This window comes from Gracilinanus agilis, chromosome 3 (genome assembly GCF_016433145.1).
Source record: "Gracilinanus agilis isolate LMUSP501 chromosome 3, AgileGrace, whole genome shotgun sequence".
Classification (NCBI taxonomy): Eukaryota; Metazoa; Chordata; class Mammalia; order Didelphimorphia; family Didelphidae; genus Gracilinanus; species Gracilinanus agilis.
In genome coordinates, this window is record NC_058132.1 from 670,855,869 (window position 1) to 670,872,916 (window position 17,048).

General features: G+C 41.8%; 1 protein-coding gene across 1 annotated transcript in view; it reads right to left on the reverse strand.

The window, feature by feature from the left end:
- Positions 1-17,048, reverse strand: part of TNIK (TRAF2 and NCK interacting kinase) — a 369,177-nt gene that overhangs the window by 104,178 nt on the left and 247,951 nt on the right. Inside the window, exons 9-10 of the mRNA XM_044669552.1 lie at positions 16,961-17,035; positions 15,506-15,714 (exon numbers count right to left, since the gene is read on the reverse strand). Coding sequence (XP_044525487.1) covers positions 15,506-15,714; positions 16,961-17,035 — 284 coding nt within the window. The remainder of the gene's footprint in view (positions 1-15,505; positions 15,715-16,960; positions 17,036-17,048) is intronic.

A 17,048-nucleotide genomic window follows, 5' to 3' on the forward strand; every position in this document is an offset into this window, starting at 1 on the left:
AGAAGAAGAAGAAGAAGAAGAAGAAGAAGAAGAAGAAGAAGAAGAAGAAGAAGAAGAAGAAGAAGAAGAAGAAGAAGAAGAAGAAGAAGAAGAAGAAAGAAAGAGGGTTTCTGATCATTGTACCAGATTAAGTCACTGCCACTAGAAATTACTGAAATATGTTTCAACACAGATGATGCTGGGATAAGTCACTAGTTGCCATCATTCTTTTATGGTTAATGTGCTACAAATTATTATGCAGATGGATAAAATGGTTGCTTTTGTAATTGAATCAAAAACATCAAGTCATCTTCTATAGAATTCACTGAAAGCTCTTGAGGATAATTCCATTTGCGATAGTATGAATGGAATAACCTGGTCTTCATTTCTACAAGGTCCATATTTCTTCTACTATGTCTCTATCATTAAAACTTTTCATTCCACGAGTCATCTGGAGATTCTGAGGATTCTGCATGGCAACAGCTATTAATGGAGCAGTGAGATTGTGCAGTAGAGAAATTATGAGTCCCAGAGTCTGGCTGGCCAGAGTTTAAATCTCACTCCAGACATTTAATAGCTGTGCAACCTGTTTAATCTTTCTAATGGGGACTTCTGGGTCTTCTGGTATCTTTCCTACTTGCTCGATCTCTAAGGGCTTGATGTTGCTTGACAATGACAGTTGGTTTGCTTTTTACATTTAAATTTACTTATTTGTTACATGAAAACATCCAGGTAACCTCCTTTCTTTCCTCCCTTTATTAGAGAAGGCATCATTTGGCAAAAAGATATATGTATATATAAAACTATGTCTTGCTTATTTCTATTCATCAATTCTTTCTCTGGAGGTGATTAAAGGTTTGAAAAGCTCTTGCCTGGGATACTTCCTTGCTCTCAGAGTAGGAAAAAGACATGGAAATGTCATTCTCACTGCCAAGACTAGATTGTAAAGACAATATTTTTGATTTTCTCATCTGTAAAATGGAAATAATAATAGCACCTCTTTTCCTGGGTTGTTGTGAGAACCAAATGAGTTAACATATGCTAAGCACTCTGCAAACCTTAAAGAACTATGTAAAAGTTAGCTATTATAATTGTTAATAAAAAACACTGTTCTTAAATGTTTATAGGTTCACGTTATGTCTGGGTGACTATTGGCAACAATTTTGATTATGATCTGGTTTGGTTTTGGTTTTGATATGGTTTGCAATTGAGTCCCAATCAGTTACCTTTTCAAGTAGGCTTTGGCATACCAATAATGATGACAAAAATGATGATGATATGATAATAATGATAATAATAAATAATATTTATATAGAGCTTCAAAGTTTCTAAAGTATTACATATATTAACCCTTTAAATTTGTATTTCATTGGATATGTATTTGGGTTTTGTTTTCCTTTAAAAAGCCCAGTTTAATTAATTGATGCAAATTAGGCAAGAATATGGTAGAAACTGTGCCAATTACCACTTCAGGTGGCAAAAATTTAGCACCTATTGAATACCTAGAATGACATAGATCTAAGAGCCATAACTATATACCAGAAGTTAGAAGAGATAACAAGTCCCTGTTGCAAAATGGGGACCTAAGAGAAAACAGAGACCAGACATGCCACATTTGTCACACAAGTAGAGATGAACAGGGATTTCTTAGTTCTTCATTAACCAGGAATAAAGTTGCACACTAACAGGTAAATTTGAACAGGAAGCATTTAGTAAAAGGAAAACAAGGCAGCTTTATTTAATTTTTATCCTGGCTTTTTCTCAGACACTTTCCAGCTATGTGACCCTGGGCAAGTCACTTAACCCCACTGCCTAGCTCTTATTGCTCTTCTGCCTTAGAACCAAAACACAGTATTGATTCTAAAACAGAAGACAAGGTTTAAAAAAAATTTGTGAGGAGGAATGTCAGGGTGGTAAAGAGCCCCCATCTTTCAATCCTCCAATCAAGTGATTTTATCAATGTGGAAAGTCCCTCCAGTCATACAGAGCAGCAATTCATCTGCAACAGTCTCAAAGAATTGTCTGTGCCATGGAGAGGCCATACGACTGGCTTGGTGTCACAGAAGCCAGCCTGTGCTCGAGGCAGGATTCGAACCCAACTATTTCTGAATGCAAGGCCGGTCTTCTAGCCAGCACAGGATGCTGCTTCTTATCAAACACAGGAAGGACATAATGAGTGCACTTCACACCACACCATCACCTAAGCACTCCTTAGACACACAGTCCTAGACAATGAGCTCCTGGCCAGCCTAACATGGTGCTGATGGTAGGTGATTTAAATAACAGAGCGCCAGCTCAAGATATAATAAAATGCTCAGCTCCTCCTGGGGAATGCTAATGACAGGGCCGAAATGTGCCTCCCTACCCAGCCAGGAAGAGAGCAGCTCTGTCCTCCCACTTGCCTGCTGCTGATGCGCCAAGACCTATTACGACTGACTGCCGTTAATGATGAAGTGAATTAAAGGCCATTTTCCCCAGCACCACTGAATTAATGCCAGGCTTGAGCCAGCGGTGTGTGGGGACTGCTCTTGTGCCTGGTGCTTTCTTTCAACTCTGGCCAGTGAAGGAATGTGGGCAGGACAACGTGACTTCAGCAATGCCCCAGAGAGGCGCTGTCTGTCTCTGCCTCTGGGTGTCTGTCTTTATATCTCCGTGTGTGCTTCTCTACTTGTGTTTGTATCTTTTAGTGGGAGTGTACATGGTTTCCTCAGAATGTTTGTGTCTGTATTTCTGTACAGGTGTCTTTTTGACTATCTCTTTGTGTTTATCTTCCTCCATCTGTCTGTCTAACTGTCTATGACTGAATATCTGTCCATCCATCTGCTTATTCCCTGTCTGTCTGTCCATCTGTCTGTTCATCTGTCTACTTGTGTGTCTGTATGTCTGTCTGTTTGATTAACTGTGTGTGTCTGTCCATCCAAATTTCTGTCTGTCTAGATTTCTGCCTGTTAGTCTCCTCATCTCTTTGCCCTTTCCCCCTTACTTCTGACTTAGTTCCTGCTTTTTCAGTTTGCACATGACATTTTCATTCCTCCTGGAATGGCTGAGATGCCAAGAGTCCCATCCCTGAAAAGAGATGACTCAGGGTAGCAACAGCAGGGCAGCCAATGGCAAACCTTCCTTCCCGCACCCACCTCCTCCTCCTCTCAGCTACTTGCTTGTGATTCTTTTGGGTGCAAAGGGCCAGCTCAGGCGGTTGAATTCATCCACTCGCTGTCAAGGGGCTGTCAGGTCTGAGGAGCTCTCTGACTATTGATGGGAAGGTTTAGGCACCAGGAATGGGCAGGGCTTCACGCAGCCACTGAGGGGACCTTAATTATCCGGCAAGAGGAATGATAGGCTTTACATGCCAATAAGGCGAGCCTTCTCCAGGCAAAGCCACAACCTGGCAAGGTCCTCGGAGGCTTGGTTTGAAAAAGAAGACTTCAAAAGGCCCTCAATTCACTCAGCAAAAGCAGGTCCATCAGGGAGCAGGAAGAATGAGATACATAGAGGAGCTGGGCCCTGGGAAGAGAGCTAAATCAATGACAGGCAGCTCAGTGAGACACCAAGGTGGGGAAAACAAAATGCTTCAGAGGACAAAAAGGAAAGAAAGAAAACAGGGCTTGAAAGGAGATGGAAAAATCCAAGCCCAAGAGCCAAAAGAAAATGAGATTGAAAATTAAGAAGGCCAGTCACTGGAGAAAGGGAGGGAGATGTATGCACAATGTTGTTCAACAAATAGAGAAGCCATCTGACTGGTGGCAATACTGTGAAGCCATCACTAGCCATTAATTTTATTTTTAACTTTTACCTTCTCTCCTAGAATCAATACTGAGTATTGAGGGACAGGTAACTTGGGATAAGTGACTTGCCCAGAGTCACACAGCTAGGAAGTGTCTGAGGTCACATTTGAACCCAGGACCTCTTGTCTCCAGGCCTGGCTCTCCATCCACTGAGCACCTAGCTGCTCTTGGCCATTAATTGTTTTCTAAACCTCTGAGTTCACTGAGATGAGAAAGTCTTGTTGTGGAAACTCCTCTCACTGATGGATATTAAAACATGTCTCCAGCTTATTGCTTTAGAAAGATGACTGGGGGAACCAAGAGGACAGTGAGCTTTTCCAGGGTCGCATAACCAGTGTGTGCCAGAGGAAAGACTTGCACCCGGATTCCCAGACTCCAAGGCTGGTCCTCAGTCCATTAAGCCTGACTGCCTTTCTAGTCTATTGTAATGGGTAGACTGTAGAACTTATGATCAGAGGACTATAGATTCTAAACCTGGTGCTGGAAGGAACCTCAGAGATGTTTAGTCCAACCCCCTCACATTACAGTTAAGGAAATTGAGGCCCTCTAAGGAGAAGTGATTTATCAAAGTTCAGACAGGCAGTGTTTGTCAGAAATGGGATTTAAATTCAGGTCCTCTGACACCAACTTTCCATTATATCCTGGTGAATCAGGAACTTGTTTTTCAGTCCTGTTCTGATTCTTCATGACCTCATTTGGGGTTTTCTGGGCAAAGATACCAGAGCAATTTGCCATTTCCTTCTCCAGTTCATTTTACAGATGAGGAAACAGAGGCAAGCAGAGTTAAATGAATTATCCAGGGCCATACAGCTAATAAGAGTCTGAGGTCAGATTTGAACTCGGGAAGGTAACTCTTCTTGACTCTAGGCTCAGCACTTTATCCACTGTTCCATTTAGCTGAACTGGGTTCAAAATCTGCTTCAGATACTTATTAACCATTTCATTGTGCAAGTCCCTTAAGCTTCACTTTTTTTCCATTGAAATAGGAATAATAATAGCCCCTAACTCACAGGATTGCTGTAAGGATAAAATGAGATAATAAAATGTTCAAACCTCGATGTGTTATATTAATATGAGCCTTTTCTTTTGGTTCTTCTGAACCGGTGATGTAATTGAGGTAAGGAATTGCTGCACAAGAGACCTGCCTTTATCAACCTAATCAACTCTTTCTCTGCAGTTGATAAAAACTAGAGCCACAGTACCTAGAGACTGAGAAACGAGAGGACTCGCCCAGGAACGCCTGGCCAGCACGGCTTGGCAGGAGCTAGCACTGCTCTCATCCCTGTTATCTTTTCATCTCTTCGGATAGCAGGCTGATAGGAACAGTCTGACAACCAGGTGCCAGCCTGCTATCAAGCTTTTTTTTATTAATGTTCAGGGACTAGAAATAAAATGGTTGCTTTTGATAACTGAAGAATGATTTGGGCCATAAGCACGTCTTCCTTGAGCATCCTTCCTAAGAGCATCCTTGGTAAACTCTAAGAGCAAAGAGAATGACAGGGATGGATGACAGCTACTCAACTCAGTTCCTACAAGATTTTGATTTCTTCTGCTTTTTTTGAATGTGCACCTATATGTATATGCACGTGCACACACATACATGTGTAGATCACAAGATATGTGCATATATGTTCACATATGTATACACACATGCATACCACACATAGTTATATGCAGTGCACTGCATGCACATGTATGCATATATAATACCATATGTGCATGCCTGTACATGCACACATATGTATATATCATGCCATTTATGTATATATCACGCCATATACTTTGGAGAGTGTATTAGAGATGGCAACATCTATTAAGAACATTCTTAGATTTCTATAGTGGACACAGCACTGGACCTGGAAGCCAGGAAGACCCAAGGTTGAATCTGGTCTCAGACTAGCTTTGTGACTCTGGCTAAGTCACTTAATCCCTGTTTGCCTCAGTTTCCTCATCTGTAAAATGGGGAAAATAATAGCACCTACCTCCCAGGGTTGTTATGAGGATGAGATGAGAGAATAATGAGCCCACAGGAAGAGGCATATGAATGCTAGCTATTGTTGTGGTGGTTATTATCATTTGTCTGGGTAGTTGTGGACAATTGTTTTGGGGTTGAGCTATAAAGCTCATTGAATGCCAATTCATTTTTTGAGTTCTGAAGGACACGATAAGTCTTTTATTTGTAGTATAGGGATTTGGGTTCTATTGAGACATGAAGAATATCAAGTTTCTGATCTGTAATTCTGGCTACCTAGTTGCAGCTTTCTAATTATCTGAGACAGGCTAAATTTGTACCATTTCAGTGAAATGTTGAATAATTTCTTCTCGTTATTATTTATAATTAGGTAGTTCTTTTTGGTATCCGTTCCTCCTAGCAAATTAAGATTTCAACTAGTAGTTTTCCATGCTAAGTCTTTGTTCCTTCGATGGATGGATGAAGACTCCCATCGCCAGCGCAGGACAGTCTGCTAATTCCGACACTTTGATCGAGGTTTCATTCTTGCAGAGGAATCACAACTGACCGTGACCTCTAACAAGTTGTTCTGGACTAGGTAAAAGACAGGAGCTCTGAGCTGCCAGCGTGTCCCCCTGTGAGCTTGGCCTCGCCACTCAACCCTCTGCGGTTGGAATTCTTCTTCTCTAAAATGGGGCCATCTCCGGGGACTCATGTGTGAGCTGCTGATGGTGGAAATGAGCAGGCAGAAGCTAAAGAGTCCATTTAAAGTGGATGTAAGTAAGAACTACACAAGCAGCAAGGTACACTGGTGTGAGCATTATGGTGGAAATGGAAGAGCCTGGTTTGGGTTCTGCCATATACTAGTTTTTAAAACCCTGACCTCCTGTTTTAGAATCAACATTAAATATCAGTTAGAAGGCAGAAGAGTGGTAAGGGATAGGCCATAGAGCATAAGTGACTTGCCCAGGACCACACAGCTAGGAAGTGTCTGAAGGCAGATTTGAACCCAGGACTTCCCATCTCTAGGCTCTCTATCCCAGGAGCCAGCTTGCTGTCCCTCTGTAATAACTGACTGTCATGTAAGCTTTTAACTTATTGGAACAGTTTTTGGTTTTGCTTTCCTCTGATAACTCATTTGACCCTGAAAAAGCTCTGATTGTGTGACTGGCTGTGTGACTTTAGATCAATGGTTCCCAAACATTTTTGGCCTACCGCCCCCTTTCCAGAAAAAAAATATTACTTAGCCCCCTAGAAATTAATTTTGAGAAATGTTAATAGCAATTAATAAGACAGATAAATGCACCTGTGGCCATCACCGCTCCCCTGGATCACTGCAGCACCCACCAGGGGGCGGTGGCGCCCACTTTGGGAATCACTGCTTTAGACCAATGTTTTCACTTTTCGTTTCTCTAGTATTGTGAATCAAAGACCTATAGAAGTGCTATTTATGCAACACTGTAAAATATGCAAAGTGCTTTGCATTTAATATCTCATTGGATCCTCACAGGAACCCTGTGAGTGTCATTATTATTTCCTAGGACATCTAGGTGGTACGGTGGATAGAATGTTGTGCCCAGAGTCAGGAAGACCTGGCCTCAAATCTGGTCTCAGACACTCACTAGTTGTGTGATTCAGAGCAAATCACTTAATTCTGTTTACCTCAGTTGTCTTATCTGTAAAATGAGCTTGAGAAGAAAATGCAAACAGCTCTAGGGTCTTTGCTAAGAAAACTCCAAATGGGGCTGTGAAGAATTGGCTACGACTAGAAAAGTCTGAACAATGACAACATTATTCCCATTTCAAAGATGAGGAAATTGAGGGTCAAAATCTAAGTGACTTTCATAGTGATATGATGAATATAGTTCATATAGCTAAGTATATGAAGTAGGTTATCTACACATTCTCATTCTCATTTTATAGACAAAGAAACTGAGGCTCAGGCAGGTTGATTTGCTAAAGGGAATATAGTTGATGTGTCAGAAATAGGTTTTGAACCCACGTCACTCCTGACTCCAAACTAAAATTCTTCCAGTTTTAAATAGTATAAACAGTAGAATAAATATTTAGTGGTGACTAAGCATGAGTAGAATGTAATCTCTTTGAGGGCAGAAACTCATTTTTCTTTCTATATTCATGTAGCCAATACCTAGCACAATACCTGGACACTTTATAAATGTCTGAAGAACTGAACTGAATGAAGACAATTTCACAATAGAGGTATACAGAGGGATCAGCTTGTATATATTTGTATGTGGTTTTCCCCAAGGGAATGCCAATTCTAAGAAAGCAGGAGCACCCTCATCCTTTGTATTTAAGTGCCCAACATGGCACCTGACATAAGGGAAACACTTAATATCCTTAATAAATGCTTGTTTGCCAGAATGATGTCTAAGCCCAAATTGATGAGGTCCTCAAAAATAAAAAAAGATGTTGCCCATTTCTTCTGCTATTAATCTAGGCAATTTATATTTTTGTAAATATTCATCCAAATCTCTTAAATTGTTATATTTATTGCCATATAATTGGGTGAAATAGTTTTTAATGATTGCCTTAATTTCCCCTTCATTAGAGGTGAGGTCTCCCTTTTCATCTTTGATACTGTCAATTTGGTTTTCTTCTTTCCTTTTTTTATTAGATTGACTAGTACTTTGTCTATTTTATCTGTTTTTTCAAAATACCAGCTTCTAGTCTTATTTATTAATTCACTAGTTCTTTTACTTTCAATTTTATTAATTTCTCCCTTGATTTTTAGTATTTCTAATTTAGTTTTCATCTGGGGATTTAACTTGAAACTACCACACCAATGCAACTATCAACAATTTGGAAATAGGTTTTGATCAATGACACATGATAAAACCAGTGGAAATGTGCGTTGGCCATGGGTGGGTAGGGGGTGCAGGGGGTGAAGGGGAAAGTAGGAGCATGAATCATGTAACCATGTTAAAAACGAATATTAATAAATGTTTTAAAAAAAGATATTGCCCAGACTCCCAGAGGCTTGTTTTTACACAAGACTCTTGCCTAGTCCTTACTTGCATCTCTTTATCAATGGCTGAGCTCATTTATTTGTGGGGTTTGCATCACTTGGAATACTGACTGGGATGTGGAAGGGACTCTGTCCATTTGGGTCTCCATGAAGGCAATAATGGCTTTGGCATCTGTTCATCATCAGCAGACCCAGGGGAGCCACCTTTCCCAAGAGGATGCTACTGACAGGACCAAAGTTGTACACCATGAACCTTTGGGCTCTGAGTCAAGTGAACACATTTATAAAGGTTTTAATATATTCTGGGAACTGTCCTAGGTGCTGGGACTGGGGTTGCTTTGGTAACCCACAGGATATCTGCCAGCAGCACAGAGCTCTAAATAATACTTCAGCAGCCCAGCAAAGTTTGCTTTCTTCCTTGGTTCAATTGGATGTAAAAAGGATGTATTAAGCAAGAGCAGAGTAGAAGGCAGGGTGGAGTGACAGCAAGACGATAAACCTTGGAGCCAGAAAGATTTGAGTTTAGTTTTGGTCTTATAAGATTACTCTATTAAAAAACAAATAATAATATGGAAACAGGTTTTGAATGATAATATGTGTGTAACCCAGTGGAATTGCCTGTCAGCTCCAGGAGAAGGAAGGGAAGAGGGGAGGGAGATGACAGGAATCATGTAATTTTGGAAAACTTATGTGTAAATTTGTCACTGGAATAAAATAAAATTCAGATAATGATAAAAAAAAAGATTTGAGTTCAAATTCTGCCTCTAACATGTAGAAGCTACATGACTCTGTGTCAGCCTTCCAACTCAACCTTTCGGTCATGTAGAGAACTACTGAATCCTCAAAGTTCCAGTTATAATAATCTCTATCTTTAGAAGTTGCTTTTGAGTAGGAGTTTCCTCTACTGAAGAAATTATGTGCCCGGATCTGGTAGGAAAAAAAAGGGGGGAAGTTACTATTTGTTTACTTGGGATCCAAAGGAAGAAAATATTGATAATGCCTGCCCTCAAGAAGCTTACATTTTCCTGGGGAGACGAGCTCAGGTAAATAACTATAAAATAATTCCCAGGATTGATTTGCTGAGAATCCTAAAACCTAGAGGAATACAGACTATAGATCGTATGAAAGAGGAAGGAGCAAGGTGAAACATCTCACTTGTTTTCAGGAGGCAGCTTGGATACTGGGGAGAACTGGATCCTTAAGTCAACTTGTCCCTTTCCCCCACAACTGCTATGTCTTCCCATCCAAGGTCATCTTCTATCCACATTGTATGTATTTCGTGTATTCCTATATACACGAACGGCTCAAGAACGGGGACTTATTTCACTTTTATCTTTATATCCCCAGAGGCCAGCACAGTGCCTGGCACTGTGGGTTCCTATAAACATTTATTGATTGACCCGATAGATCTGCCTCTCTGGTGGTAAGGCATCAGTAAGTCAGAAAATAGACAAATTATTGCAATATTTTGAAACCCAAGAAGGGAACACGACCAGCGCTGTCATAAACTGGGATGGGTCGGGGTATGGGGAAGGTCAAGGATCGTTAAGCTGAATCTGAACTAGGATGAAGATGTATGTGCTGCAACGGAAGGAAAAAACCAAACCACATTGCACTTTTTCCATCCTCAGCGACAATTGTTTTGAATTTTTGCTGATTCCTGCTCTTTTTTTCATTTATCTTGGTTTAGCCACCCACTCAAAACCTCAGTCGGCCTTGACTCTTCCTTTTCGCTTCTCCACTCCCCATTCAACTAATTGGTTGCCAAGTTTTTCCCACTTGCATCTCCACAATCTCTTCCATCTGTCCTCTTGTCCTGTGGCCACATCAGAATTTCAGACTCTCATCACTTTTGCCTGCACTGCTATCTATCATATTGTCTCTGTTGTACTCTCTGTGTCCTGTCTCCATCCCAGCACTTCCCCCTCTGTCTGGCTGCTAAAATAATTCTCCCAGTGGAGGTCTAGCCACGCTACTCCCTGGTTTCCAAAGCCTCCCACCGAAATTGGGATAACATACAAACTTCTTAGCCTGGTTCCTTAATTTCTCACATGCACCTAACAACGTAAGGGTTGCAAAATCCTCCACATCCATTTTTCCTTTGATCCATTCAAGGCCATCCATAGTCTGGCCCCAGTCTTCCTTCCCAGCCTTCACACTATGCCTCTTCACACAATATGTTCCAGCCAAACCATCCTACCAGCTGTTCCTCAATCTGATTCTGCTGTCTTCTGCCTTTGTACAAGACATTTTCCCCCTTGTCTGGCATGCACTCCCACCTTCTCAGGTCTACCTGGTCATATTCTCTCTTCCTGTAGAGCTCGGGTCAATTGACTCCATGAAAACTTTCCTTAGGTTTCTCCTTTCCTGCTCCTCTTTCCCAGGTGAAAGCAATGTCTCCATCTTTAAATTTCCCTAGAGCCTCCTGCCAGAATCTTGAAATCTTCCCATCGTCCTCTATTTCTTCCTGGCTCATTTTATATTCACCTGTGTACAAGTTCTACCTCCTTGGAAGATCCCAAGGCTTCTTGGAAACCAAGACTGGCATTTTTTCATCTTTATGTCCCCAGAACTCAGCACAGCGAAGATGCTTAATGAATGAATGAATGTTTCTGGGAAATTCTTCTGGAAGTTTGACTATCACTGATTTGAAAACCTACAATCTGGTCTTCATCAAGGCTTTTACCTAGAGTCATAACCTGTTTACAGTGCTATGAATAACCTAGCTTTCTAGGTAGCATGTGGAATCTTTCTTCTCACATTTGTAATATTCCACACTAAATACTTGTTTCTTTTTCATCTACACTGGCATCTGTTACCCACAGATAACTCTAGACTACTCACAGATATTGAGATCTGACCCACATCACTTATTGAACAAACAGGGGATAATGAATGATGATGAGGGCATATAGAGAGCACTAAGATTTGCAAAGCATATCTAGGTGGCCCAGTGGATAGAGTGCCAGGTCTGGAGTCAGGAAGACCTGAGTTCAAATCTAGCCTCAGACATTGGTTGGCTGACAAAAGGATACCCTGGAGAAGAAAATGGCAAACCACTCTATTATCCTTGCCAAGAAAACTCCATGGATAGCTATGGTTCATGGGGTGACAGAGTCAGACAAGTTGAACTACTGAACAACAATAGCAACAAACTGGGTACAAGTAAGGGCATTGTCCCACGTGGTAGGACAATGTAGACCACTCTCATTGGACCACCGAATCCGTGGAATAGACTGTGCAGACATAAAGCTAGAAATGGGTGGTGCCAGATTCTGGGAGACCTTGAATCTTAAAAAGAGTGATTCTCTGCAGCAGGATCCCCAGGCTACTGAAGCATCTTCCACTCTGGCCCATCAGTCAACTCTGAAAATGAAACTTGTCAAAAGTCTATCCAGAAGATTTTGTGGTGCCGAAAGATGTGTGCCACCCAGGGTTCGATGGCACTGACGCCCCGATATTACCCAGGCTCTGCTTCTAGTCCAGAAGCAATGAAAGGGGAAGTGACTGATTAATCGAAAGAGAAAATGAGATTCTCTCACTGACTCAAACCAATGGGGCTGGACCTCAATGAACTATTTAGGAAAGAATTAGCCTCTGATATCTGCAGCTCTCCGCCCCCCAACTTGGCAATGACTTCTTGACAACGCAAGTTAATGAAACAGGCTGCAAAACACTTTAATGAGAGGCGAGATGAATCTTTAGAGGATGTGAAAGTCATCAGAGCTGCTGAAGGAGAATTCAGCAACTTCATTCAGCACCTTTCCAACCCACCCTCCTGGCCAATGCCCCCCCAGTATTGGAAACAGAAACAGCAGGCATTCATGTAATACTATAAAGTTGGCAAAACAAAAGCACTTGGTGTTTATGATTGGATGCACACTGCAGTGCTGTGAAGTAGGTAGTGTGCTTACTGCCTACCCATTTTATAGATGACAAAACTGAGGCTTGGAAAGTCATTTGCCCAGGACTGCACAGATAGTAAGTGAAAGAGGCAAGCTTTGAACCTGGGTTTCTCCTAACTTTAAACTTCTCACTTGATATAAATCCTTCCAATTACGCTGGTAATTTGTTCCTACCATCACCTTGTATCTATTTTATTTCATTGTTCCATTGTTTTTTAGCAGTGCCTGACTCTCCAAGACCCCATTTAGTGTTTTCTTCACAAGGAACCTGAGGAGGTTTGCCATTCCTTCTCTAGCTCATTTGACAGATAAAGAAACTGAGGCAAAAAGGGGTAAGTGACTTATTTTTGTACACACCTCTATAAATATGTGTTATCAGGGTAGACTTCCTTATCACTTTTCACTTAGAATACTGCAGTAGCCTTCTGGGTATGTCTCTCCCTGACCCAGTCCATCTTCCACTCCGTTGGCAAAGCTCAGGTCTGACCATATCACTTCCCTACTCAATGAGCTCCAATGGCTGTCTATCACCCCCTGGATCAAATAGAAAATTCTCGGTCTTGCCTCTAAAACTCTTCATTCTTCCAATCCCCTCTCACTTTCCCAATCTTCTTACAACGGATTCCCCAGCACACATTCTATGATGCAGACATTGATCTTTCCATCTCCTGACTACATATTCACTGGCTGCCCTCCACACCTAGAATTCTCATCTATTTCTCCTGGCTTCCATTAAATTCCAACTAAAATCCTATCGTCTATAAGAAGCCTGACTTTCCCAATCCTCCTCACTGTGGCTTCCCTTTGGAATTATCCACAAATTATCCTGCATGTATCTTGTTTGTATTTAGCTGTTTGTCATCTCCCATGTAAAACCAAGTTAGTGGAGATCAGGATTTTTTGATGTTTCTTTGTATCTTCATCACTTAGTAAAATGCCTGGCATATAGTAGGTGCTCAATGAATGCTACCTTGTCTTAACTTGATTCCACACACTGTGTGATCCAATCTCACTGGCCTTTTTTTCCTCCTTGCAAATGATACTCCTTTTTCTCATTATTTGCCTTTTCACTGGGTTTTCCCCATGTCTGGGATGTCCTCTTTTCTCCTTTCTACCTCCTAACTTCCTTGGCTTCCTTCAAGATTCCATTCAGATCGCACTTCTGCAAGAGGTCTTTCTCTAGTACTGTCCCCTCACTGTTCCTGCTTTGAGATGACCTCCGCACCCCACACACACAGTAGGCTCTTAATAAAGCTTTTTGGTTTGACTGATTTTGGCTCATCATTAATTACCTGGATCTCTGGAGAAGAAAATAGAAAAAGCCTTTGAACTTGGTGGGCTGATAGAATGCTGTTACATTCAATCTCATAAAATTTGGGAGGACTAATGGACCAGGGGCCCATAAAAGTACATGATATTAGATGCTCTAGATCATGCCTTCCCAAAGGGTTCTGCTCTACAAGGTTAGAGGATTGGTCTGGGTACCAGATTCAGTAGTCTCTGAATCATGGCGAGAGCTGATGGATCTCAGTCCATTCACCAGCTGACCAAGAATACCTTCAACAGCCATGGTGCGTGCTCATGGCCCTCCCCTATTCTAGGAGATTCAGCAGCTCCCTATTACTTCTAGAAAACAAAAGAAAACAAAACAAAATCAACCCAGGCTTCCCTCTTTGTCTTTTAAAGCCTTTCACAGTTTAGCTCCAATCTACTGCTCTAGGCTGATTCCATATCATTCGCTGTTATACACTTTGGGTTTCAGCCAGTCTACATACTTGGTATTTCCTGGAGATGACTTATCATATCTACATCTATAAATTTATCTCTATATAGATACAGATAGGTACTGATATATACAGATATATAGATATAGATAGGTACCCAGAGATATACATATATACACATGTGTCTACAGATACACATATGCATATTTACATATGGATATACATATAGGAATACATAAAGAGATGAGTCTAACTACATGTATGTGCCTTGGCGTTATCTGTATACATATAAATTCTACCGATTAAATCTAAGTGGCCTGAAATCAGAGATTGTCTTTTTTTCTGGTTTTGTATCTTGAAAACAAGTGCTTATCTAGGGACTGGTTATATCCCCAGTATCTAGAATGATGCCTGGCAAGTAGGCAACTAAAAATGCTTTTTGATTTACTTATTGTATCCCCATTGCCTAGTGTTATGCCTGACACAGTAGATGCTAAATAAATGTTTGCCGATAGATTGCTTGTGTCCTCTTTTCTACATGGAACAGCCTGATACGTAGGGAGTTCTTAATAGAGACAATGGGTTGGATGATGTGGACGCCCATTACCTTTTGAATTTCACTTTCCACTTCTGGATGACTAGAATTATTAAGATGGTTTTCTTCCTATGATTTTCCTTTTTATAAGGAAGGGTCACTTCTACCCAGCGCTCCCCATTCTCCCAACACATGAACATAACAAAAATATTTTTAAAACCTTTACTTCTAAATAAAATACTAAAAATCAATACTGTGCACTGGTTCCAAGGAAGAAGAGAGGTAAGGGCTAGGCAATAGGGGTTAAATGACTTGTCTAGGGTCACACAGCTAAGGACTTGTCTGAGGCTAGATTGGAGCCCGGGCTCTCCATCCACTGAGTCACGTAGCTGCCCCCAATAAGAAAATGATCAGGAGAAGGAAATGGCAACCCACTCCAATACCTTGTTGGAGATACAAGTTTCTATGAATTGTTTACACACACGTGGTTTCTAGCATGAAGCAAAGTCCTCAAGAGGAGGACCTGGAGTCTCCTCATTTTTTTGGTCCTCCTCTCCTTCCCCAGTCTCTGTAGCTCCCGTGGCCGGAGCTGACTGCCCATGAGGGGAGCCTGGCATCCCCGTACCCCTCAGCCTACCTCCTCCAGCCTGCGGCGCTGTTCCTTCTGCTCCTCGATTCGCTTCTGACGCTCCGCCAGTAGCTGGCGTTTGTGCTCCTCATTCTCCCTTTGCTGCTGTTCCAGCTGCTGGCGCCGGAGGGCCTCGGAGCGCTCCTTGTTGGCCAGCTGAAGGCGCAAGAAGTCCCGTCTCAGGGTGGATTCACCGGGCAGGTTCAGGATGGAACTGTGTGGGGAGAAGATAGGCAGGAACACTCAGAGAGGCGGCACCCAGGGACAATGGACCGGCTCTCGGAGAGTGGGGCAGCCTTAAATTATATTGGAAAGAAGAGGCTGATGGTTAGAGCGCCTTTGCCCGAACTACCTGGGGACAAGAGATCTTAGACACACAGAGTCTATTCTATAGCCCATATAGAACGGATTAAAGAGACAATTAACACCATTTAAATTGGCGATGGAATCCAACTGTTCATTTTGCTAAAAGCCCTAACAACTAATTCAAGATACACTTGGCCAATCATGATAGCCGCTGATCTGGGACCTGGACCAGACCTTCATGTTTTCTATCCAGGTACAATCACCAAGACCCACAATCAAGGCAACTAAGTCAAACTGGCAAGTATTTACTAAAGACCTACTATGTGCCGGGCACTGAGATAAATGCTTTCTAAAAGGCAAAGAAAACTAAAGGATGTGATACAGGAAACCACAAACTTCGGTTATAGAGCCTGTTTTTTTTTTTTTTTTAACCCCTTACCTTCCACCTTAGAATCAGCAGAGAAATGATAAGGGATAGGCAACTGGGATTAAGTGATTTGCACAGGGTCAAACAGCTAGGAAATATCTGAGACCAGATTTGAACCCATGACCTCTATCTCTCAGTCTGGCTTTCAATCCACTGAGACACCTAGCTCCCTCTATACAGCCCGTTTTTACCAGTGGAATTGTGTGTCGGCTAAGGGGTGTTGGGGGAGAGGGAAAGAACATGAAATATGTAACTAGGAGAAAATATTCAAAATAAAACTTTTTAAAAAATTAAAAGATATACAGCCCGTTTTTAAACATTATTTTAGAAATTCTCATTGACTAGCTGTTGACTTTACTCTAATCATTAATCCATCTTCTCCCTCTCTCTTGGCCCCTGGGTCTCTGATACATGAATCTATTCCCTGGATGTTCCAACTCCCAGATATCCTCTTTTTGTGTTGTCTTATCTCATTAGTATGTAAATTTCTTGAGGATAGTATCTTGCTTGCTTGTATAAATACCTCCAGTGCTTAGCATGGTGCCTAGACATAGTAAATCCTAAATACATTTTTGCTCTGTCTGTCTATCTGTCTGTCTGTCTCAGGCAATTCTTTAAGACCAAAGAGACTGTGTCTCTGTCTCTGTCCTCTCTCTCTCTCCCTCTTTCTGTCTCTCTCTTCCTCCTCAGTCTCCCTACTCTCTCCTCCTCCTCCTCCTCCTCCTCTTCCTCCTCCCCCTCCTCCTCCTCCCCTTCCTCCTCCTCCTCCCCCTCCTCCTCCTCCTCCTCCTCCTCCTTCTTCTTCTCTCTCTCTGTCTC